Here is a 25,000-nt window from a genome sequence, read left to right as displayed (position 1 = left end):
TGTGCTATGGCTGGTGTGTGTTTATATACTGTGCTATAGCTGGTGGTGTGTGTATATACTGTGATATAGCTGGTGTGTTTATATACTTTGCTATAGCTGGGGTGTTTGTATTGTATGTTATAAACATGTTCCATTGCCTGTTCTATCTGGTGTATACATTCTATGCTATAACTCGTGCGCAGGTATATATTGTATGAGATGATGTGTGTATTGTTATGTTATGGTTTATGTATGGTATGTTCTATCTGGTGTGTATTTATATACTGTGCTATAGCTGGTGTGTGTTTATATACTATGCTATAGCTGGTGTATGTTTATATACTATGCTATAGCTGGTGTATGTTTATATACTGTGCTATAGCTGGTGTATGTTTATATACTGTGCTATAGCTGGTGTATGTTTATATACTGTGCTATAGCTGGTGTATGTTTATATACTGTGCTATAGCTGGTGTGTTTATATACTATACTATAGCTGGTGTGTTTATATACTATGCTATAGCTGGTGTGTGTTTATATACTATGCTATAGCTGGTGTGTGTTTATATACTGTGCTATAGCTGGTGTGTTTATATACTGTGCTATAGCTGGTGTGTGTTTATATACTATGCTATAGCTGGTGTGTGTTTATATACTATGCTATAGCTGGTGTGTATTTATATACTATGCTATAGCTGGTGTGTATTTATATACTATGCTATAGCTGGTGTGTGTTTATGTACTATGCTATAGCTGGTGTGTGTTTATGTACCGTGCTATAGCTGGTGTGTGTTTATATACTATGCTATAGCTGGTGTGTGTTTATATACTGTGCTATAGCTGGTGTGTGTTTATATACTATGCTATAGCTGGTGTGTGTTTATATACTATGCTATAGCTGGTGTGTGTTTATATACTATGCTATAGCTGGTGTGTGTTTATATACTTTGCTATAGCTGGTGTATGTTTATATACTGTGCTATAGCTGGTGTGTGTTTATATACTGTGCTATAGCTGGTGTGTGTTTATATACTGTGCTATAGCTGGTGTGTGTTTATATACTGTGCTATAGCTGGTGTGTGTTTATATACTGTGCTATAGCTGGTGTGTGTTTATATACTGTACTATAGCTGGTGTATGTTTATATACTGTGCTATAGCTGGTGTATGTTTATATACTGTGCTATAGCTGGTGTGTGTTTATATACTGTGCTATAGCTGGTGTATGTTTATATGCTGTGCTATAGCTGGCGTGTGTTTATATACTGTGCTATAGCTGGTGTGTGTGTATATACTATGCTATAGCTGGTGTATGTTTATATACTGTGCTATAGCTGACGTGTGTTTATATACTGTGCTATAGCTGGTGTGTGTATATACTGTGCTATAGCTGGTGTATGTTTATATACTGTGCTATAGCTGGTGTATGTTTATATACTGTGCTATAGCTGGCGTGTGTTTATATACTGTGCTATAGCTGGTGTGTGTTTATATACTGTGCTATAACTGGTGTGTGTTTATATACTGTGCTATAGCTGGTGTGTGTTTATATACTGTGCTATAGCTGGTGTGTGTTTATATACTGTGCTACAGCTGGTGTGTGTTTATATACTGTGCTATAGCTGGCATGTGTTTATATACTGTGCTATAGCTGGTGTGTGTTTATATACTGTGCTATAGCTGGTGTGTGTTTATATACTGTGCTACAGCTGGTGTGTGTTTATATACTGTGCTACAGCTGGTGTGTGTTTATATACTATGCTATAGCTGACGTGTGTTCATATACTGTGCTATAGCTGGTGTGTGTTTATATACTATAGCTGGTGTGTGTTTATATACTGTGCTATAGCTGGCATGTGTTTATATACTATGCTATAGCTGGTGTGTTTATATACTGTGCTATAGCTGGTGTATGTTTATATACTATAGCTGGTGTGTGTTTATATACTATAGCTGCCATGTGTTTATATACTATGCTATAGCTGGTGTGTTTATATACTATAGCTGGCATGTGTTTATATACTGTGCTATAGCTGGTGTGTTTATATACTATAGCTGGTGTGTGTTTATATACTGTGCTATAGCTGGCGTGTGTGTATTGTGTGTTATAAACATGTTCCATTGCCTGTTCTAGCTGGTGTATACATTCTATGCTATAACTCGTGCGCAGGTATATATTGTATGAGATGATGTGTGTATTGTTATATGTTATGGTTTATGTATTGTACTATCTGGTGTGTGTTGTATGGATGTTATAGTTGTTGTGTATGTATTATTTATTATATTTACAGAGATAGCTTTATCTAGCTGCTATAGGATCCCTGGATTTGGGGGTGTCTCGCTGGATTTGGAGGGTTTCCCTCTGGAATTGGGGTGTCCTGTTGGATTGGGGGGTGTCCTGTTTGTTTGGGCCCTGTCTGACTCTGCTGCCTGTTCTCTCCGCAGGTAATGACACAAGTGCTGAGAGTTTCCTATTGCACAATGCTCTGGCGCGGAAACCCAAGCGGATCCGAACCGCGTTCTCCCCGTCCCAGTTGCTGCGGCTGGAGCACGCCTTCGAGAAGAACCACTATGTGGTGGGCGCAGAGAGGAAGCAACTGGCGCACAGCCTGAGCCTCACGGAGACCCAGGTACTGACCCCCTGAGCATGAGCACGTACCCTGGTACTGACCCCCTGAACATGAGCATGTACCCTGGTACTGACCCCCTGAACATGAGCACGTACCCTGGTACTGACCCCCTGAACATGAGCCCATACCCTGGTACTGACCCCCTGAACATGAACCCATACCCTGGTACTGACCCCCTGAACATGAGCCCATACCCTGGTACTGACCCCCTAAGCATGAGCACGTACCCTGGCACTGACCCCCTGAACATGAGCACATACCCTGGTACTGACCCCCTGAACATGAGCCCATACCCTGGTACTGACCCCCTGAACATGAGCCCATACCCTGGCACTAACCCCCTGAACATGAGCCCATACCCTGGTACTGACCCCCTGAACATGAGCCCATACCCTGGTACTGACCCCCTGAACATGAGCCCATACCCTGGTACTGACCCCCTGAACATGAGCACATACCCTGGTACTGACCCCCTGAACATGAGCACATAGCCTGGTACTGACCCCCTGAACATGAGCCCATACCCTGGTACTGACCCCCTGAACATGAGCACATACCCTGGTACTGACCCCCTGAACATGAGCACATACCCTGGTACTGACCCCCTGAACATGAGCACATACCCTGGTACTGACCCCCTGAACATGAGCACATACCCTGGTACTGACCCCCTGAACATGAGCACATACCCTGGTACTGACCCCCTGAACATGAGCACATACCCTGGTACTGACCCCCTGAACATGAGCACATACCCTGGTACTGACCCCCTGAACATGAGCACATACCCTGGTACTGACCCCCTGAACATGAGCACATACCCTGGTACTGACCCCCTGAACATGAGGACATACATACCCTGGTACTGACCCCCTGAACATGAGCACATACCCTGGTACTGACCCCCTGAACATGAGCACATACCCTTGTACTGACCCCCTGAACATGAGCACATACCCTTGTACTGACCCCCTGAACATGAGCACATACCCTGGTACTGACCCCCTGAACATGAGCACATACCCTGGTACTGACCCCCTGAACATGAGCCCATACCCTGGTACTGACCCCCTGAACATGAGCACATACCCTGGTACTGACCCCCTGAACATGAGCACATACCCTGGTACTGACCCCCTGAACATGAGCACATACCTTGGTACTGACCCCCTGAACATGAGCACATACATACCCTGGTACTGACCCCCTGAACATGAGCACATACCCTGGTACTGACCCCCTGAACATGAGCACATACCCTTGTACTGACCCCCTGAACATGAGCACATACCCTTGTACTGACCCCCTGAACATGAGCACATACCCTTGTACTGACCACCTGAACATGAGCACATACCCTGGTACTGACCCCCTGAACATGAGCACATACATACCCTGGTACTGACCCCTGAACATGAGCACATACCCTGGTACTGACCCCCTGAACATGAGCACATACCCTGGTACTGACCCCCTGAACATGAGCACATACCTTGGTACTGACCCCCTGAACATGAGCACATACATACCCTGGTACTAACCCCCTGAACATGAGCACATACCCTGGTACTGACCCCCTGAACATGAGCACATACATACCCTGGTACTAACCCCCTGAACATGAGCACATACCCTGGTACTGACCCTCTAAGTTTTGTCACACCCTAGTTAGTACTGACCCTCTGAGTAGGACCTAAAAGGCCCAGATTCATCCCACATGAGTTCAGTGTCTCAGCCAGGCCCAGATAATGGACCTCAAACCTGGGCACATAGCAAGTGACTGGAATTGTTATAATCAGTAGAACATAGTGCAAATATTATTAGTTATTGCCTGGATTTATGATAATTATTCCTTATTTATGATTATTGTAATTATTATTATTATTGTTCGGTGTTCTGCTGTTGGCTGCCGCGGTTCCGCGCTCTGTTATTCTTCATTGTCGGTGCGGCTAATTGCTGTAATGAGTTTACTTTGCAGGTCGCTGTCGTTCATTACCAGCATTGTGTATTGTGTAAGTGATTAACGACCAGTGACGTAATGTCCATTATACTCCTGATGAGAATCGTCCTTATTACAGAAGTGATTAGAACAGCGGGAGGAAGCGCAGCGATCAAAGGGAGAGGAGTTCATTACCAGCGCAGGGCAGTGAGGGGCTGCAGTGCGGTGTGTGAGGGGGTGCAGTGCGGTGTGTGAGGGGGTGCAGTGCGGTGTGAGAGGGGGTGCAGTGCGGTGTGAGAGGGGTGCAGAGGGGCGTGCAGTGTGTGAGGGGGTGCAGAGCGGCGTGCAGTGTGTGAGGGGGTGCAGTGCAGTGTGTGAGGGGGTGCAGAGCGGCGTGCAGTGCGGTGTGTGAGGGGGTGCAGTGCAGTGTGTGAAGGGGTGCAGAGCGGCGAGCAGTGCAGTGTGTGAGGGGGTGCAGTGAGTGGGCGCAGTGCAGTGTGTGAGGGGGTGCAGTGAGGGGGTGCAGTGCAGTGTGTGAGCGGGTGCAGTGTGTGAGGGGATGCAGTGAGCGGGTGCAGTGCAGTGTGTGAGGGGGTGCAGTGAGCAGGTGCAGTGTGTGTGAGGGGGTGAAGTGAGTGGGTGAGGGGGTGCAGTGAGTGGGTGCAGTGCAGTGTGTGAGGGGGTGCAGTGAGCGGGTGCAGTGCAGTGTGTGTGAGGGGGTGCAGTGAGTGGGTGCAGTGCAGTGTGTGAGGGGGTGCAGTGTGTGAGGGGGTGCAGTGTGTGAGGGGGTGCAGTGCAGTGAGCGGGTGCAGTGCAGTGTGTGAGGGGGTGCAGTGAGAGGGTGCAGTGCAGTGAGCGGGTGCAGTGCAGTGTGTGAGGGGGTGCAGTGAGCGAGTGCAGTGTGTGAGGGGGTGCAGTGAGCGGGTGCAGTGCAGTGTGTCTGAGGGGGTGCAGTGGGTGCAGTGCGGTGTGTGTGAGGGGGTGCAGTGAGAGGGTGCAGTGCAGTGTGTGAGGGGGTGCAGTGAGTGGGTGCAGTGCAGTGTGTGAGGGGGTGCAGTGCAGTGTGTGAGGGGGTGCAGTGAAGTGTGTGAGGGGGTGCAGTGAGCGGGTGCAGTGCAGTGGGTGAAGGGGTGCAGTGAGCGGGTGCAGTGCAGTGTGTGAGGGGGTGCAGTGAGCGGGTGCAGTGCAGTGAAAGCGGCGCTGCACAGATCGGTGACCCTGCTGCACTCAGTGTAGCTGAGCTGAAGGAACCTTAGAAGTGACTTTGTGTTTGTAGACGTGCCGGACAAGTGCCATTTGATTGGTGTAGGGAAGGTGGGTGTGTTTAGTAGAGACCCAGTCAATTAATTTACAATATATGCAGTAATTGTAGAAGGATAACAATATAATAATAATTATCAAATTTTTTTTTAGCGTGTAAAATGAATTTGATAAAGAAGTGCAGTGCGATAAGCCTTGCAGCGATGTTAGCAGCGGCCACTGTTTATAGTAAGAGAAGTTGATGTAGCAGTGCTGCTGTGAGTTTTCTAGGAAGTGCAATGAGTTTGCAGAATGTCCAGTGAGTGTTGGAGGGGCACTGTGTGTAGCAGGTGGAGGAAGTGTGGCAGACTTTCAGTAAGTATAGAATGTGCAGAGGTGCAGCGATGTTTGAGAACATACAGCAGAAGTGCAGTGAAAGGTTCAGTAAAAATGGGGGGGCATTCATTGTATAGAAATAATTTTCTAGAAGATGCAGTAAGTGTAGCAGTGGTGCAGTATGTTTATAGAATGTTCAGTGAGTATAGAAGAGTGTATAGAAGAGTTTATAGAATGTGCAGTGGGTATAGAAGGGTTTATAGAATGTGCAATGAGTATAAATGAGTTTATAGAATGTGCAGTGAGTATAGATGAGTTTATAGAATGTGCAGTGAGTATATAAGAGTTTATAGAATGTGCAGTGAGTATAGAAGGGTTTATAGAATGTGCAGTGGGTATAGAAAAGTTTACAGAATGTGCAGTGAGTATAGAAGAGTTTATAGAATGTGCAGTGAGGATAGATGGGTTTATAGAATGTGCAGTGAGTATAAATGAGTTTATAGACTGTGCAGTGAGTATAAATGAGTTTATAGACTGTGCAGTGAGTATAGAAGAGTTTATAGAATGTGCAGTGAGTATAGATGAGTTTATAGAATGTGCAGTGAGTATAGAAGAGTTTATAGAATGTGCAGTGAGTATAGAAGAGTTTATAGAATGTGCAGTGAGTATAGAAGGGTTTATAGAATGTGCAGTGAGTATAGAAGGGTTTATAGAATGTGCAGTGAGTATAGATGGGTTTATAGAATGTGCAGTGAGTATAGATGGGTTTATAGAATGTGCAGTGAGTATAGAAGGGTTTATAGAATGTGCAGTGAGTATAAATGAGTTTATAGAATGTGCAGTGAGTATAAATGAGTTTATAGAATGTGCAGTGAGTATAAATGAGTTTATAGAATGTGCAGTGAGTATAGAAGGGTTTATAGAATGTGCAGTGAGTGTAGCAGAGTATACAGGAGGTGCAGTGAGTGTAGTAGAGTATACAGGAGGTGCAGTGGGTGCAGAACAGTATACAGGAGGTGCAGTGGGTGCAGAACAGTATACAGGAGGTGCAGTGGGTGCAGAACAATATACAGGAGGTGCAGTGGGTGCAGAACAGTATACAGGAGGTGCAGTGGGTGCAGAGCAGTATACAGGAGGTGCAGTGGGTGCAGAACAGTATACAGGAGGTGCAGTGAGTGTACTAGAGTACACAGGAGGTGCAGTGGGTGCAGAACAGTATACATGCGGTGCAGAACAGTATACAGGAGGTGCAGAACAGTATACAGGAAGTGCAGTGGGTGTAGAACAGTATACGGGAGGTGCAGAACAGTATACAGGAGGTGCAGTACAGTATACAGGAGGTGCAGTGGGTGCAGAACAGTATACAGGAGGTGCAGTGGGTGCAGAACAGTATACTGGAGGGCAGTGGGTGCAGAACAGTATACAGGAGGTGCAGAACAGTATACAGGAGGTGCAGTGGGTGCAGAACAGTATACAGGAGGTGCAGAACAGTATACAGGAGGTGCAGTGGGTGCAGAACAGTATACAGGAGGTGCAGTGGGTGCAGAACAGTATACGGGAGGTGCAGTGGGTGCAGAACAGTATACAGGAGGGTGAGTGTAGTAGAGTATACAGGGGGTGCAGTGGGTGCAGAACAGTATACAGGAGGTGCAGTGGGTGCAGAACAGTATACAGGAGGTGCAGTGGGTGCAGCACAGTATACAGGAGGTGCAGTGGGTGCAGAACAGTATACAGGAGGTGCAGTGGGTGCAGCACAGTATACAGGAGGTGCAGTGGGTGCAGCACAGTATACAGGAGGTGCAGTGGGTGCAGCACAGTATACAGGAGGTGCAGTGGGCGCAGAACAGTATACAGGAGGTGCAGTGGGTGCAGAACAGTATACAGGAGGTGCAGTGGGTGCAGAACAGTATACAGGAGGTGCAGTGGGTGCAGAACAGTATACAGGAGGTGCAGTGGGTGCAGAACAGTATACAGGAGGTGCAGCACAGTATACAGGAGGTGCAGCACAGTATACAGGAGGTGCAGTAGGTGCAGCACAGTATACAGGAGGTGCAGTGGGTGCAGCACAGTATACAGGAGGTGCAGTGGGTGCAGCACAGTATACAGGAGGTGCAGTGGGTGCAGCACAGTATACAGAAGGTGCAGTGGGTGCAGCACAGTATACAGGAGGTGCAGTGGGTGCAGCACAGTATACAGGAGGTGCAGTGGGTGCAGAACAGTATACAGGAGGTGCAGTGGGTGCAGAACAGTATACAGGAGGTGCAGTGGGTGCAGAACAGTATACAGGAGGTGCAGCACAGTATACAGGAGGTGCAGCACAGTATACAGGAGGTGCAGTGGGTGCAGCACAGTATACAGGAGGTGCAGTGGGTGCAGCACAGTATACAGGAGGTGCAGTGGGTGCAGCACAGTATACAGGAGGTGCAGTGGGTGCAGCACAGTATACAGGAGGTGCAGTGAGCTCAGGAGGGTCGCAGGGAGGGGGCCATATTTGGAGGCTGAGAGGAAAGTGAAAGTGGTGATCGGCTCTTGCGATAATTGCAGGATCGTTTTTCCAGGAATTGATCGTTAATAGGAGCCGGAGGTGTTAATGGAGACAATTTACACTTGTTACCAATCTAATTGACTGTGTGGGGGGGCGGTCAGCTGATCCCCCATAGGAAACCCCTGAGCGCCCCCTCCTCTATAGGAGGATGAGGAGAGTAGTGAGGAGGATGAGGAGAGTAGTGACCGCTCTGATACATTGTATCCGGGGAGAGGAATTCAGCTATAAAACCATCACAATAATAACTAGAAATGATAATAATAAACCAGAGCAGGGTGTAGAAACAGGAAATAATAATAATAAATAATAATAATAAATATATGAATAATAATTATAAATAATAATAATAAATATACGAATAATAATTATAAATAATAATAATAAATATATGAATAATAATTATAAATAATAATAATAATAATATATATGAATAATAATTATAAATAATAAATATATGAATAATAATAATAAATAATAATAATAAATATACGAATAATAATTATAAATAATAATAATAATAAATATAGGAATAATAATTATAAATAATAATAATAATAATAATATATATATGAATAATAATTATAAATAATAAATATATGAATAATAATTATAAATAATAATAATATATATATGAATAATAATAATAAATAATAATAATAATAAATATACGAATAATAATTATAAATAATAATAATATATATGAATAATAATTATAAATAATAAATATATGAATAATAGTTATAAATAATAATAATAATAATAATAATAATAAATATAGGAATAATAATTATAAATAATAATAAATATAGGAATAATAATTATAAATAATAATAATAATAAATATAGGAATAATAATTATAAATAATAATATATAAACGAATAATAATTATAAATAATAATAATAAATATAGGAATAATAATTATAAATAATAATATAGGAATAATAATTATAAATAATAATATACGAATACAAATTATAAATAATAATAAATATACGAATAATAATTATAAATAATAATAAATATACGAATAATAATTATAAATAATAATAATAATAAGAAGAAGAATATATAATAATTGGCAGTAATAATAACTGTTTCCCGCTGTGTATAGATTAGAGCAGTGTTGCCCAACCAGTGTGCCTCCAGCTGTTGCAAAACTACAACTCCCAGCATGCCTGCACAGCCTTCGGCTGTGCAGGCATGCTGGGAGTTGTAGTTTTGCAACAGCTGGAGGCACACTGGTTGGGAAACACTGGATTAGAGTAGTGTTCCCTAACCTGTGGCTCTCCAGCTATTGCAGAACTACAACTCCCAGCAGGCCCTGACAGCCGGAAGACAGGAGTTGTAGTTTTGCAACAGCCGGAAAGCTACAGGTTGGAGAACAAGGAGTTACAGTAACGATCGCAAAAAGATACAAAATGTTACAAAAGAACATAAATAGAAAGGCTGAGAAATCCAATGTACAGGGGGGGGGGGGGGGGGGGGTCCTGTAAAATGTAATAATATTTAATAGTTCTAATAATTATTACACTGTATTACTACTCAGTATTATGTTACGGATTATTGTAATTATTATTAATAATCAATGTGATAATAGAGAATAAGGATCTGCAGGAATCGTCCGATTCTGGAATGAACACAGGATCCTCCTGATCGCAGGGGATCTCAGCACTGATCACACGGTGCGGATCCTGCGGTTTATAGTTCAGGGATTTTACCTGTTGTTCTTTATGGGTTTTATTTAGTTGTAGTTTTGCAACAGCTGGAGGCACACTGGTTGGAAAACACTGCTCTAATCTATACACAGCGGGAAACAGTTATTATCACTGCCAATTATTATATATTCTTCTTCTGCTTTATTTATCGTCATTATAACTATTATTTAGAATTATTATTCCTATATTTATTATTTAGAATTATTATTCCTATATTTATTATTATAATTATTTAGAATTATTATTCCTATATTTATTATTATTATTTATAATCGTATATTTATTATTATTATTATTTATAATATTCGTATATATATTATTATTATTTATCATTATTATTCCTATATTTATTATTATTTATAATTCGTATATTTATAATTATTATTTGTATATTTATTATTTATAATTATTCGTATATTTATTATTTATAATTATTATTCGTATATATATTATTATTATTATTTATCATTATTATTCCTATATTTATTATTATTATTTATAATTATTATTCCTATTATTATTTATAATTATTATTCCTATATTTATTATTATTATTATTATTTATAATTATTATTATTATTCGTATATTAGTTTTTTTTATGTTGTTTGGTAGTTTGTTTGTTTTATATTTTAAACTCATGATTTTAGTTTTTTTTCCTTTCAGTTAAAGCCAAAATACAATACTCAGATGTTGCTGAATTTTTCATTTTTAAAATGTTAAGTTATATATATATGTTTTATAATTACTTATAAGGTTTTAGTTGTCAGTTGCAGGTTATTTTAGCTGCTATCAGGTTATTGGTTGTCAGATTATAAATTGTCAATTAATTGTTGTTGGTTTTCAGGTTTTGCTTTCTAGTTGCCAGATGAGGCCGGGTTCACATATATCAGTCGTCCGGCACAGTTTCCCTCCGGCGTGCACCGGAGGGAAACTGATGCTAGAACTGATCCCATTCATTTGAATGGGACAGTTCACAATCATCCAGCGTCTCAATTTTGATGCCGGATGGTTGGACATGCCGGAGGGCACCGGACAGGGGAACGCAGCTTGCTGCGTTCCCCTGTCCGTTGCCCAGAAACAATGGACGCCGCATGCCATACAGCTGATGACAAGTTGTCATCAGTTGTGGCATCAGTTGCGTCGAGTTTTAGGCAGAGTTCACCTATGCCGGATGCCGGACATATGTGAACCCAGCCTTATTGGTTGTGAGATTATAAATTCTCTGGTTATAATGTATCATGTATTATAATATATATCATGTGTTATCTCATATATGTATCATGTGTTATAATATATATTATATTTATCATGTGTTATCTCATATATGTATCATGTGTTATAATATATATTATATGTATCATGTGTTATCTCATATATGTATCATGTGTTATAATATATATTATATTTATCATGTGTTATCTCATATATGTATCATGTGTTATAATATATATTATATGTATCATGTGTTATCTCATATATGTATCATGTGTTATAATATATATTATATTTATCATGTGTTATCTCATATATGTATCATGTGTTATAATATATATTATATGTATCATGTGTTATCTCATATATGTATCATGTGTTATAATATATATTATATGTATCATGTGTTATCTCATATATGTATCATGTGTTATAATATATATTATATGTATCATGTATTATCTCATATATGTATCATGTGTTATAATATATATTATATGTATCATGTATTATCTCATATATGTATCGTGTTATGTTATATATGTATCATGTATTATCTCATATATGTATCATGTGTTATAATATATATTATATGTATCATGTGTTATCTCATATATGTATCATGTGTTATAATATATATTATATGTATCATGTATTATCTCATATATGTATCGTGTTATGTTATATATGTATCATGTATTATCTCATATATGTATCATGTGTTATAATATATATTATATTTATCATGTGTTATCTCATATATGTATCATGTGTTATAATATATATTCTATTTATCATGTGTTATCTCATATATGTATCATGTGTTATAATATATATTATATGTATCATGTGTTATCTCATATATGTATCATGTGTTATAATATATATTATATGTATCATGTATTATCTCATATATGTATCATGTGTTATAATATATATTATATTTATCATGTGTTATCTCATATATGTATCATGTGTTATAATATATATTATATGTATCATGTGTTATCTCATATATGTATCATGTGTTATAATATATATTATATGTATCATGTATTATCTCATATATGTATCATGTTATGTTATATATGTATCATGTATTATCTCATATATGTATCATGTGTTATAATATATATCATATAATGTTATAAACCTCATAGTCTGTAATAGTAACAATAGACTCTGGGATCTTATTGTATCGGTGCAGAAAGGTTTTATAGAGGGGCAGTAAGGAAGCAGATGCTGTATATAGGCAGGTATACACACATATATGCAGTATAGGGTGTATATAGGCAGGTATACACACATATATGCAGTATAGGGTGTATATAGGCAGGTATACACACATATATGCAGTATAGGGTGTATATAGGCAGGTATACACACATATATGCAGTATAGGGTGTATATAGGCAGGTATACACACATATATGCAGTATAGGGTGTATATAGGCAGGTATACACACATATATGCAGGATAGGGTGTATATAGGCAGGTATACACACATATATATGCAGTATAGGGTGTATATAGGCAGGTATACACACATATATGCAGGATAGGGTGTATGTAGGCAGGTGTACACACATATGTATGCAGGATAGGGTGTATATAGGCAGGTGTATACACATATATGCAGGATAGGGTGTATATAGGCAGGTGTATACACATATATGCAGGATAGGGTGTATATAGGCAGGTATACACATATATATGCAGTATAGGGTGTATAGAGGCAGGTATACACAAATATATGCAGGATAGGGTGTATATAGGCAGGTATACACAAATATATGCAGTATAGGGTGTATATAGGCAGGTGTACACATATATATATGCAGTATAGGGTGTATATAGGCAGGTATACACATATATGCAGTATAGGGTGTATATAGGCAGGTGTACACATATATATGCAGTATAGGGTGTATATAGGCAGGTATACACATATATGCAGGATAGGGTGTATATAGGCAGGTGTACACACATATATGCAGTATAGGGTGTATATAGGCAGGTATACACATATATGCAGGATAGGGTGTATATAGGCAGGTGTACACATATATATATATATGCAGGATAGGGTGTATATAGGCAGGTATACACATATATGCAGTATAGGGTGTATATAGGCAGGTATACACATATATGCAGTATAGGGTGTATATAGGCAGGTATACAGACATATATGCAGTATAGGGTGTATATAGGCAGGTGTATACATATATATGCAGGATATGGTGTATATAGGCAGGTATACACACATATATATGCAGTATAGGGTGTATATAGGCAGGTATACACACATATATGCAGGATATGGTGTATATAGGCAGGTATACACACATATATATGCAGTATAGGGTGTATATAGGCAGGTGTATACACATATATGCAGTATAGGGTGTATATAGGCAGGTGTATACACCTATATGCAGGATAGGGTGTATATAGGCAGGTATACACACATATATATGCAGTATAGGGTGTATATAGGCAGGTGTATACACATATATGCAGTATAGGGTGTATATAGGCAGGTGTATACACATATATGCAGGACATGGTGTATATAGGCAGGTATACACACATATATATGCAGTATAGGGTGTATATAGGCAGGTGTATACACATATATGCAGGACATGGTGTATATAGGCAGGTATACACATATATATGCAGTATAGGGTGTATATAGGCAGGTGTATACACATATATGCAGTATAGGGTGTATATAGGCAGGTATACACACATATATATGCAGTATAGGGTGTATATAGGCAGGTGTATACACATATATGCAGGACATGGTGTATATAGGCAGGTGTATACACATATATGCAGTATAGGGTGTATATAGGCAGGCATACAGACATATATGCAGTATAGGGTGTATATAGGCAGGTGTATACATATATATGCAGGATATGGTGTATATAGGCAGGTATACACACATATATATGCAGTATAGGGTGTATATAGGCAGGTATACACACATATATGCAGGACATGGTGTATATAGGCAGGTATACACACATATATATGCAGTATAGGGTGTATATAGGCAGGTGTATACACATATATGCAGTATAGGGTGTATATAGGCAGGTGTATACACATATATGCAGGATAGGGATATATAGCAGTGTTCTCCAGCTGGGAGTTGTAGTCCTGCCGCAGTCGGGGATCTCTGCACTGTAATGTATAGGGATGTATAGGGACAGTATACACGCTGTACAGGACTTTGCGCTAATGTTGCGTTTTTTCGTGTCTCTCCAGGTAAAAGTTTGGTTCCAGAACCGGAGAACGAAGTTTAAGCGGCAGAAGCTGGAGGAGGAGGGGTCGGACTCTTCCCAGAAGAAGAAGGGCACCCACCACATCAACCGCTGGAGGATCGCCACCAAGCAGGCCAGCCCCGAGGAGATCGACGTCACATCGGACGATTAAAATGACAAAACAAAAAACCGCAGCGACAAATGAGCACTTTTGTGGATGGAGACTTTTTTGTATCCAGGCCTCAGACAGCACGACCCCAACCTCGGGATTATCTATTGTACAGGACTCGGAGGGCCCCCCGGGAGACACACGCAGATCGGCATGGAGATTTTTATCGGCCGATATTGTGGAGTAGATGTGTGGATCCGGCGGTGGGTGCTGCCGCCCGGGCCCGGGAGCCGCCGGAGGGACGTGAAAAAACAAACCAAACAAGCCGCAGCGCCTGGCAGCAGCGGTTTCTGGCAGCAGCGGTTTCTGGCAGCAGCGGTTCCTGGCAGCAGCGGTTTCTGGCAGCAGTGGTTTGGCCGCTGTAGTTGCGGATTGTACAGACGTCTGTGTGTTGTGGTGACTTGTAGGATTCTCTCGATACTTCCGAGAAGTATGATGATGATGATGATGATGATGACCTTGTCAATATTTTGTCAATAAAGAGTTCTTATTATCCAGATTGGGCCGCGCAGTCAGTGACCGATGTGTGCGGCCGGGTCAGAGCCGCGTCGTGTGCACCTGCCCCTGTCCCCCCCCCCCGGCCCCGGACATGAAAGCCGCTTGTTGTTTGTTCGCGCTTCATTAGCGCATGAATCGGGGTTATGTCCTGCGGTACCGCCGCCTCCTCCACTCTCTGTTCTCCTACAATAGCTCCCGGGGGCTTTTGTGAAAGTGCAAATCAGTTTAGGCAATTATCCCGGCAGCAATATGGGGAAGGGGGGTCCCTAATCTCCCTAATCCGGGGTCCCCCTCCCTCCTGACTTGTCGCACGTTTCCCGTTGGCGGGGCGCGGGGGAGGGGGGCCGCCGCCACTTTCTGCGCTGATAAGGCGGATTAGCGCCTTTCTCTCTGCGCACAGAACACTATTAGCTGGAAAAGCTTCATTACTCTCAGGCCTTTGAATGCGGGGGGATTAGAGGGGCTCAAAGGGGACGCGGAGGTTTCATGCTAATGAGGTGAGTGGCCTTTGTGTCCCCGGCTCCACATCTCCATTATCTGGGGCCCCTCCAGCCCCTTCCCTGCGGCCGCCTCTCTCTGCACGGCGCTGATAATCGCACCAGGCGGCAGCCATGCGGCTTTCATGTCCCAGAACAGATAAAGAGGGAGCGGATCCGGCGCCGGCAGCTGAGGGGATCCCCTGGACATGTAGGGGGGTCATGAGATGATGACTATGGCTGGAGGGTCACTGATACACTGTACCGGATACTGGACGACAACCGCAGTTGCAATGAAGCCGCAATCCTAACCCCCTACAGAGACTGTAACTGCAACCCAGACCCCTATAGAGACTGCAACCGCAACCCAGACCCCTATAGAGACTGCAACCGCAACCCAAACCCCCTCTAGAGACTGCAACTGCAATCCAGACCCCTATAGAGACTGCAACCGCAACCCAGACCCCTATAGAGACTGCAACTGCAATCCAGACCCCTATAGAGACTGCAACCGCAACCCAGACCCCTATAGAGACTGCAACCGCAATCCAGACCCCTATAGAGACTGCAACCGCAATCCAGACCCCTATAGAGACTGCAACCGCAATCCAGACCCCTATAGAGACTGCAACCGCAATACAGACCCCTATAGAGACTGCAACCGCAATACAGACCCCTATAGAGAATGCAACCGCAACCCAGACCCCTATAGAGACTGCAACCGCAACCCAGACCCCTATAGAGACTGCAACCGCAATACAGACCCCTATAGAGACTGCAACCGCAATTCAGACCCCTATAGGGACTGCAGCCGCAATCCAGACCCCCATAGAGACTGCAACCGCAACCCAGACCCCTATAGAGACTGCAACCGCAATCCAGACCCCTATAGAGACTGCAACCGCAATCCAGACCCCTATAGAGACTGCAACCGCAATCCAGACCCCTATAGAGACTGCAACCGCAATCCAGACCCCTATAGAGACTGCAACCGCAATCCAGACCCCTATAGAGACTGCAACCGCAATACAGACCCCTATAGAGACTGCAACCGCAATACAGACCCCTATAGAGAATGCAACCGCAACCCAGACCCCTATAGAGACTGCAACCGCAACCCAGACCCCTATAGAGACTGCAACCGCAATACAGACCCCTATAGAGACTGCAACCGCAATCCAGACCCCTATAGGGACTGCAGCCGCAATCCAGACCCCCATAGAGACTGCAACCGCAATCCAGACCCCTATAGAGACTGCAACCGCAATCCAGACCCCTATAGAGAATGCAACTGCAACCCAGACCCCTATAGAGACTGTAACTGCAACCCAGACCCCTATAGAGACTGCAACCGCAATACAGACCCCTATAGAGACTGCAACCGCAATCCAGACCCCTATAGGGACTGCAGCCGCAATCCAGACCCCCATAGAGACTGCAACCGCAATCCAGATCCCCTATAGAGACTGCAGCCGCAATCCAGACCCCTATAGAGACTGCAACCGCAATCCAGACCCCTATAGAGACTGCAACCGCAATCCAGACCCCTATAGAGACTGCAACCGCTATCCAGACCCCCAATACAGACTGCAACCGCAATCCAGACCCCTATAGAGACTGCAGCCGCAATTCAGACCCCTATAGAGACTGCAACCGCAAACCAGACCCCCATACAGACTGCAACTGCAAACCAGACCCCCATACAGACTGCAACCGCAATCCAGACCCCCATAGAGACTGCAACCGCAACCCAGACCCCCATACAGACTGCAACCGCAATACAGACCCCTATAGAGAATGCAACCGCAACCCAGACCCCTATAGAGACTGCAACCGCAACCCAGACCCCTATAGAGACTGCAACCGCAATACAGACCCCTATAGAGACTGCAACCGCAATCCAGACCCCTATAGGGACTGCAGCCGCAATCCAGACCCCCATAGAGACTGCAACCGCAATCCAGACCCCTATAGAGACTGCAACCGCAATCCAGACCCCTATAGAGAATGCAACTGCAACCCAGACCCCTATAGAGACTGTAACTGCAACCCAGACCCCTATAGAGACTGCAACCGCAATACAGACCCCTATAGAGACTGCAACCGCAATCCAGACCCCTATAGGGACTGCAGCCGCAATCCAGACCCCCATAGAGACTGCAACCGCAATCCAGATCCCCTATAGAGACTGCAGCCGCAATCCAGACCCCTATAGAGACTGCAACCGCAATCCAGACCCCTATAGAGACTGCAACCGCAATCCAGACCCCTATAGAGACTGCAACCGCTATCCAGACCCCCCATACAGACTGCAACCGCAATCCAGACCCCTATAGAGACTGCAGCCGCAATTCAGACCCCTATAGAGACTGCAACCGCAAACCAGACCCCCATACAGACTGCAACTGCAAACCAGACCCCCATACAGACTGCAACCGCAACCCAGACCCCTATAGAGACTGCAGCCGCAATCCAGACCCCTATAGACTGCAACCGCAATCCAGACCTCTATAGAGACTGCAACCGCAATCCAGACCCCTATAGAGACTGCAACCGCAATCCAGACCCCTATAGAGACTGCAACCGCAATCCAGACCCCTATAGAGACTGCAACCGCAATACAGACCCCTATAGAGACTGCAACCGCAATACAGACCCCTATAGAGAATGCAACCGCAACCCAGACCCCTATAGAGACTGCAACCGCAACCCAGACCCCTATAGAGACTGCAACCGCAATACAGACCCCTATAGAGACTGCAACCGCAATCCAGACCCCTATAGGGACTGCAGCCGCAATCCAGACCCCCATAGAGACTGCAACCGCAATCCAGACCCCTATAGAGACTGCAACCGCAATCCAGACCCCTATAGAGAATGCAACTGCAACCCAGACCCCTATAGAGACTGTAACTGCAACCCAGACCCCTATAGAGACTGCAACCGCAATACAGACCCCTATAGAGACTGCAACCGCAATCCAGACCCCTATAGGGACTGCAGCCGCAATCCAGACCCCCATAGAGACTGCAACCGCAATCCAGATCCCCTATAGAGACTGCAGCCGCAATCCAGACCCCTATAGAGACTGCAACCGCAATCCAGACCCCTATAGAGACTGCAACCGCAATCCAGACCCCTATAGAGACTGCAACCGCTATCCAGACCCCCAATACAGACTGCAACCGCAATCCAGACCCCTATAGAGACTGCAGCCGCAATTCAGACCCCTATAGAGACTGCAACCGCAAACCAGACCCCCATACAGACTGCAACTGCAAACCAGACCCCCATACAGACTGCAACCGCAATCCAGACCCCCATAGAGACTGCAACCGCAACCCAGACCCCCATACAGACTGCAACCGCAATACAGACCCCTATAGAGAATGCAACCGCAACCCAGACCCCTATAGAGACTGCAACCGCAACCCAGACCCCTATAGAGACTGCAACCGCAATACAGACCCCTATAGAGACTGCAACCGCAATCCAGACCCCTATAGGGACTGCAGCCGCAATCCAGACCCCCATAGAGACTGCAACCGCAATCCAGACCCCTATAGAGACTGCAACCGCAATCCAGACCCCTATAGAGAATGCAACTGCAACCCAGACCCCTATAGAGACTGTAACTGCAACCCAGACCCCTATAGAGACTGCAACCGCAATACAGACCCCTATAGAGACTGCAACCGCAATCCAGACCCCTATAGGGACTGCAGCCGCAATCCAGACCCCCATAGAGACTGCAACCGCAATCCAGATCCCCTATAGAGACTGCAGCCGCAATCCAGACCCCTATAGAGACTGCAACCGCAATCCAGACCCCTATAGAGACTGCAACCGCAATCCAGACCCCTATAGAGACTGCAACCGCTATCCAGACCCCCCATACAGACTGCAACCGCAATCCAGACCCCTATAGAGACTGCAGCCGCAATTCAGACCCCTATAGAGACTGCAACCGCAAACCAGACCCCCATACAGACTGCAACTGCAAACCAGACCCCCATACAGACTGCAACCGCAACCCAGACCCCTATAGAGACTGCAGCCGCAATCCAGACCCCTATAGACTGCAACCGCAATCCAGACCTCTATAGAGACTGCAACCGCAATCCAGACCCCTATAGAGACTGCAACCGCAATCCAGACCCCTATAGAGACTGCAGCCGCAATCCAGACCCCCATACAGACTGCAACCTCAATCCAGACCCCCCATAGAGACTGCAACCGCAATCCAGACCCCTATAGAGACTGCAGCCGCAATCCAGACCCCTATAGAGACTGAAACCGCAATCCAGACCCCTATAGAGAATGCAACCGCAATCCAGACCCCCTATACAGACTGCAACCGCAATCCAGACCCCTATAGAGACTGCAGCCGCAATCCAGACCCCCTATAGAGACTGAAACCGCAATCCAGACCCCTATAGAGACTGCAACCGCAATCCAGACCCCTATAGAGACTGCAACCGCAATCCAGACCCCCTATAGAGACTGCACCCGCAACCCAGACCCCTACAGAGACTGCAACCGCAATCCAGACCCCTACAGAGACTGCAACCGCAACCCAGACTCCTAGACAGACAGGAGGCAGCCATCATCCCAACCAGTTATATCCACTATTTTAGCATCGCATCCAATCTGATCGGACGACCGATAAGGACTTGTGTCGTTTCCCACCTTTGCAGGATCTGGTCTCCAGGATTATGTACAATTTCTGCGGCACAGATCGAAAAAAAGAAGGATGGGAGAGAAAAGTAAAGGCGACGATTTATCCAAAACCATTACAGAGATGGATTATATATCCTCCCCGGCTGTAAGAGACGTATATATAGGGGGAATACTGATCTATATGTGCTGATCCCTATAGAAACACACATATATACTATCCATATACTAGTATAATCATCGGTTGTACTGAAAGATATCATCATCACCACTACTACCACCATCATCATCATCACCACTACTACCACCATCATCATCACCACTACTACCACCATCATCATCATCACCACTACTACCACCATCATCATCACCACTACTACCACCATCATCACCACTACTACCACCATCATCATCATCACCACTACTACCACCATCATAATCATCACCACTACTACCACCATCATCATCATCATCACCACTACTACCACCACCATCATGATCATCACCACTACTACCACCACCATCATCCTTCTCCACCAGACATAGCTCCTCCAGGATTATTCCTGTAGAGATCTGCGGTAATTATAGCTCAGGATATATACGCGCTTCCCTACAGAATAGATTCTGCAATCTAGATACAGAGATAAGTTTCTGTTCAGGAAGATCCCGCAGCCCCCACAGATCCCACAACACCCACAGATCCCACAACCCCTGCAGAACTTACAGCCCCCACAGATCCCACAGCCCCCACAGATCCCGCAGCCCCTACAGATCTTGCAGCCCCCACAGATCCCGCAGCCCCTAAAGATCCCGCAGCCCTCACAGATCCCGCAGCCCCTACAGATCCTGCAGCCCCTACAGATCCCGAAGCCCCCACAGATCCCGCATCCCTCACAGATCCCGCAGCCCTCACAGATCCCGCAGCCCCCACAGATCCTGCAGATCCTGCAGCCCCCACAGATCCCACAGCCCCTACAGATCCCGCAGCCCCTACAGATCCCGCAGCCCCTACAGATCCCACAGCCCCCACAGATCCCGCAGCCCCTAAAGATCCCACAGCCCTCACAGATCCCACAGCCCCTACAGATCCCACAGCCCCCACAGATCCCGCAGCCGTCACAGATCCCGCAGCCCCCACAGATCCCGCAGCCCCTACAGATCCTGCAGCCCCCACAGATCCCGCAGCCCCTACAGATCCCGCAGCCCCCATAGATCCCACAGCCCCTACAGATCCCGCAGCCCCCACAGATCCCGCAGCCCCCACAGATCCCGCAGCCCCCATAGATCCCGCAGCCCCTACCGATCCCGCAGCCCCTACAGATCCCGCAGCCCCCCCAGATCCCACAACACCCACAGATCCCACAACCCCCACAGAACTTGCAGCCCCCACAGATCCCGAAGCCCCCACAGATCCTGCAGCCCCCACAGCCCCTACAGATCCCGTAGCCCCTACAGATCCCACAGCCCCCACAGATCCTGCAGCCCCTAAAGATCCCGCAGCCCTCACAGATCCCGCAGCCCCTACAGATCCCCCAGCCCCCACAGATCCCGCAGCCCTCACAGATCCCGCAGCCCCCACAGATCCCACAGATCCCGCAGCCCCTACAGATCCCGCAGCCCCCACAGATCCCGCAGCCCCCACAGATCCCGCAGCCCCTAAAGATCCCGCAGCCCTCACAGATCCCGCAGCCCCTACAGATCCCCCAGGCCCCTACAGATCCCGCAGCCCCCACAGATCCCGCAGCCCCCACAGATCCCGCAGCCCCTACAGATCCCTCAGCTCCCACAGATCCAGCAGATCCCGCAGCCCTCACAGATCCCGCAGCCCCCACAGATCCCGCAGCCCTCACAGATCCCGCAGCCCCCACAGATCCCGCAGCCCCCACAAATCCCGCAGCCCCCACAGATCCCGCAGCCCCCACAGATCACACAACACCCACAGATCCCACAACCCCCGCAGAACTTGCAGCCCCCACAGCCCCTACAGATCCCATAGCCCCTACAGATCCTGCAGCCCCTACAGATCCCGCAGCCCCTACAGATCTTGCAGCCCCGACAGATCTTGCAGCCCCTACAGATCCCGCAGCCCTACAGATCAAGCAGCCCCTACAGATCCCGCAGCCCCTACAGATCCTGCAGCCCCCACAGATCCCGCAGCCCCTAAAGATCCCGCAGCCCTCACAGATCCCGCAGCCCCTACAGATCCCGCAGCCCCCACAGATCCCGCAGCCCTCACAGATCCCGCAGCCCCCACAGATTCCGCAGCCCCCACAGATCCCGCAGCCCCTACAGATCTCGCAGCCCCCGCAGATCCCGCAGCCCCCACAGATCCCGCAGCTCCCACAGATCCCGCAGCTCCCACAGATCCCTCAGCCCCCACAGATCCCTCAGCCCCCACAGATCCCTCAGCCCCTACAGATCCCGCAGCCCCCACAGATCCCGCAGCCCCTACAGATCCCGCAGCCCCTACAGATCCCGCAGCCCCTACAGATCCCGCAGCTCCCACAGATCCCGCAGCTCCCACAGATCCCGCAGCTCCCACAGATCCCGCAGCCCTCACAGATCCCGCAGCCCCCACAGATCCCTCAGCCCCCACAGATCCCGCAGCCCCTACAGATCCCGCAGCCCCCACAGATCCTGCAGCCCCCACAGATCCCGCAGCCCCCACAGATCCCGCAGCCCCCACAGATCCCGCAGCCCCCACAGATCCCGCAGCCCCTACAGATCCCGCAGCCCCTACAGATCCCGCAGCCCTCACAGATCCCGCAGCCCCCACAGATCCCGCAGCCCCTACAGATCCTGCAGCCCCCACAGATCCCGCAGCAGAGGGTGAGACTTGCCTCTGTTGACGCACTTTAAACTTGTTGATACACATTTGTTTTTCTGTATGATTATGTGTGAATATGGATGTATTTTAAAGTGAGTCAATAAAGCACAAAAATATACAGCACCTTATATATACTCTATACACCCCTCCATCATCACTCATATCCCCAGTATACACTCCATACACCCCTCCATCATCACTCATATCCCTAGTATATACTCTATACACCCCTCCATCATCACTCATAACCCCAGTATATACTCCATACACCCCTCCATCATCACTCATATCCCCAGTATATACTCTTTACCCCTCCATCATCACTCATATCCCCAGTATATACTCCATACACCCCTCCATCATCACTCATATCCCCAGTATATACTCTATAAATCCCTCCATCATCACTCATATCCCCAGTATATACTCCATACACCCCTCCATCATCACTCATATCCCCAATATAAACTCCATACACCCCTCCATCATCACTCATATCCCCAATATAAACTCCATACACCCCTCCATCATCGCTCATATCCCCAATATAAACTCCATACACCCCTCCATCATCACTCATATCCCCAATATAAACTCCATACACCCCTCCATCATCACTCATATCCTCAGTGTACACTCCATACACCCCTCCATCATCACTCATATCCCCAGTATATCCTCTATACCCCTCCATCATCACTCATATCCCCAGTATACACTCCATACACCCCTCCATCATCACTCATATCCCCAGTATATACTCCATACACCCCTCCATCACCACTCATATCCCCAGTATATACTCTATACCCCTCCATCATCACTCATTTCCCCAGTATATACTCCATACACCCCTCCATCATCACTCATATCCCCAGTATACACTCCATACACCCCTCCATCATCACTCATATCCCCAGTATATACTCCATACACCCCTCCATCATCACTCATAACCCCAGTATATACTCTATACACCCCTCCATCATCACTCATATCCCCAGTATATACTCCATACACCCCTCCATCATCACTCATAACCCCAGTATATACTCTATACACCCCTCCATCATCACTCATATCCCCAGTATATACTCTATACCCCTCCATCATCACTCATATCCCCAGTATATACTCCATACACCCCTCCATCATCACTCATATCCCCAGTATATACTCTATACACCCCTCCATCATCACTCATATCCTCAGTATATACTCTATACACCCCTCCATCATCACTCATATCCCCAGTATATACTCCATACACCCCTCCATCATCACTCATATCCCCAGTATATACTCTATACACCCCTCCATCATCACTCATATCCTCAGTATATACTCTATACACCCCTCCATCATCACTCATATCCTCAGTATATACTCTATACACCCCTCCATCATCACTCATATCCCCAGTATATACTCTATACACCCCTCCATCATCACTCATATCCCCAGTATATACTCTATA

At 45.9% G+C, this 25,000-nt stretch overlaps 1 protein-coding gene across 1 annotated transcript in view; it reads left to right on the top strand.

Moving 5' to 3' along the window:
* The window catches only part of EMX2 (empty spiracles homeobox 2), a 37,402-nt gene extending 21,810 nt beyond the window's left edge, over positions 1–15,592 (top strand). The window contains exons 2-3 of the mRNA XM_056529335.1: positions 2,424–2,608; positions 14,881–15,592. Of these exons, the coding sequence (XP_056385310.1) occupies positions 2,424–2,608; positions 14,881–15,048 (353 nt within the window). The 3' untranslated portion in view covers positions 15,049–15,592. The remainder of the gene's footprint in view (positions 1–2,423; positions 2,609–14,880) is intronic.
* The last annotated feature ends 9,408 nt before the right edge of the window (positions 15,593–25,000 follow it).

The sequence above is a fragment of the Hyla sarda genome, chromosome 7 (genome assembly GCF_029499605.1).
Source record: "Hyla sarda isolate aHylSar1 chromosome 7, aHylSar1.hap1, whole genome shotgun sequence".
In the NCBI taxonomy this organism is placed as follows: domain Eukaryota; kingdom Metazoa; phylum Chordata; class Amphibia; order Anura; family Hylidae; genus Hyla; species Hyla sarda.
Note: the sequence above shows the minus strand (reverse complement) of the source record. Positions and strands in the feature narration are given on the sequence as shown.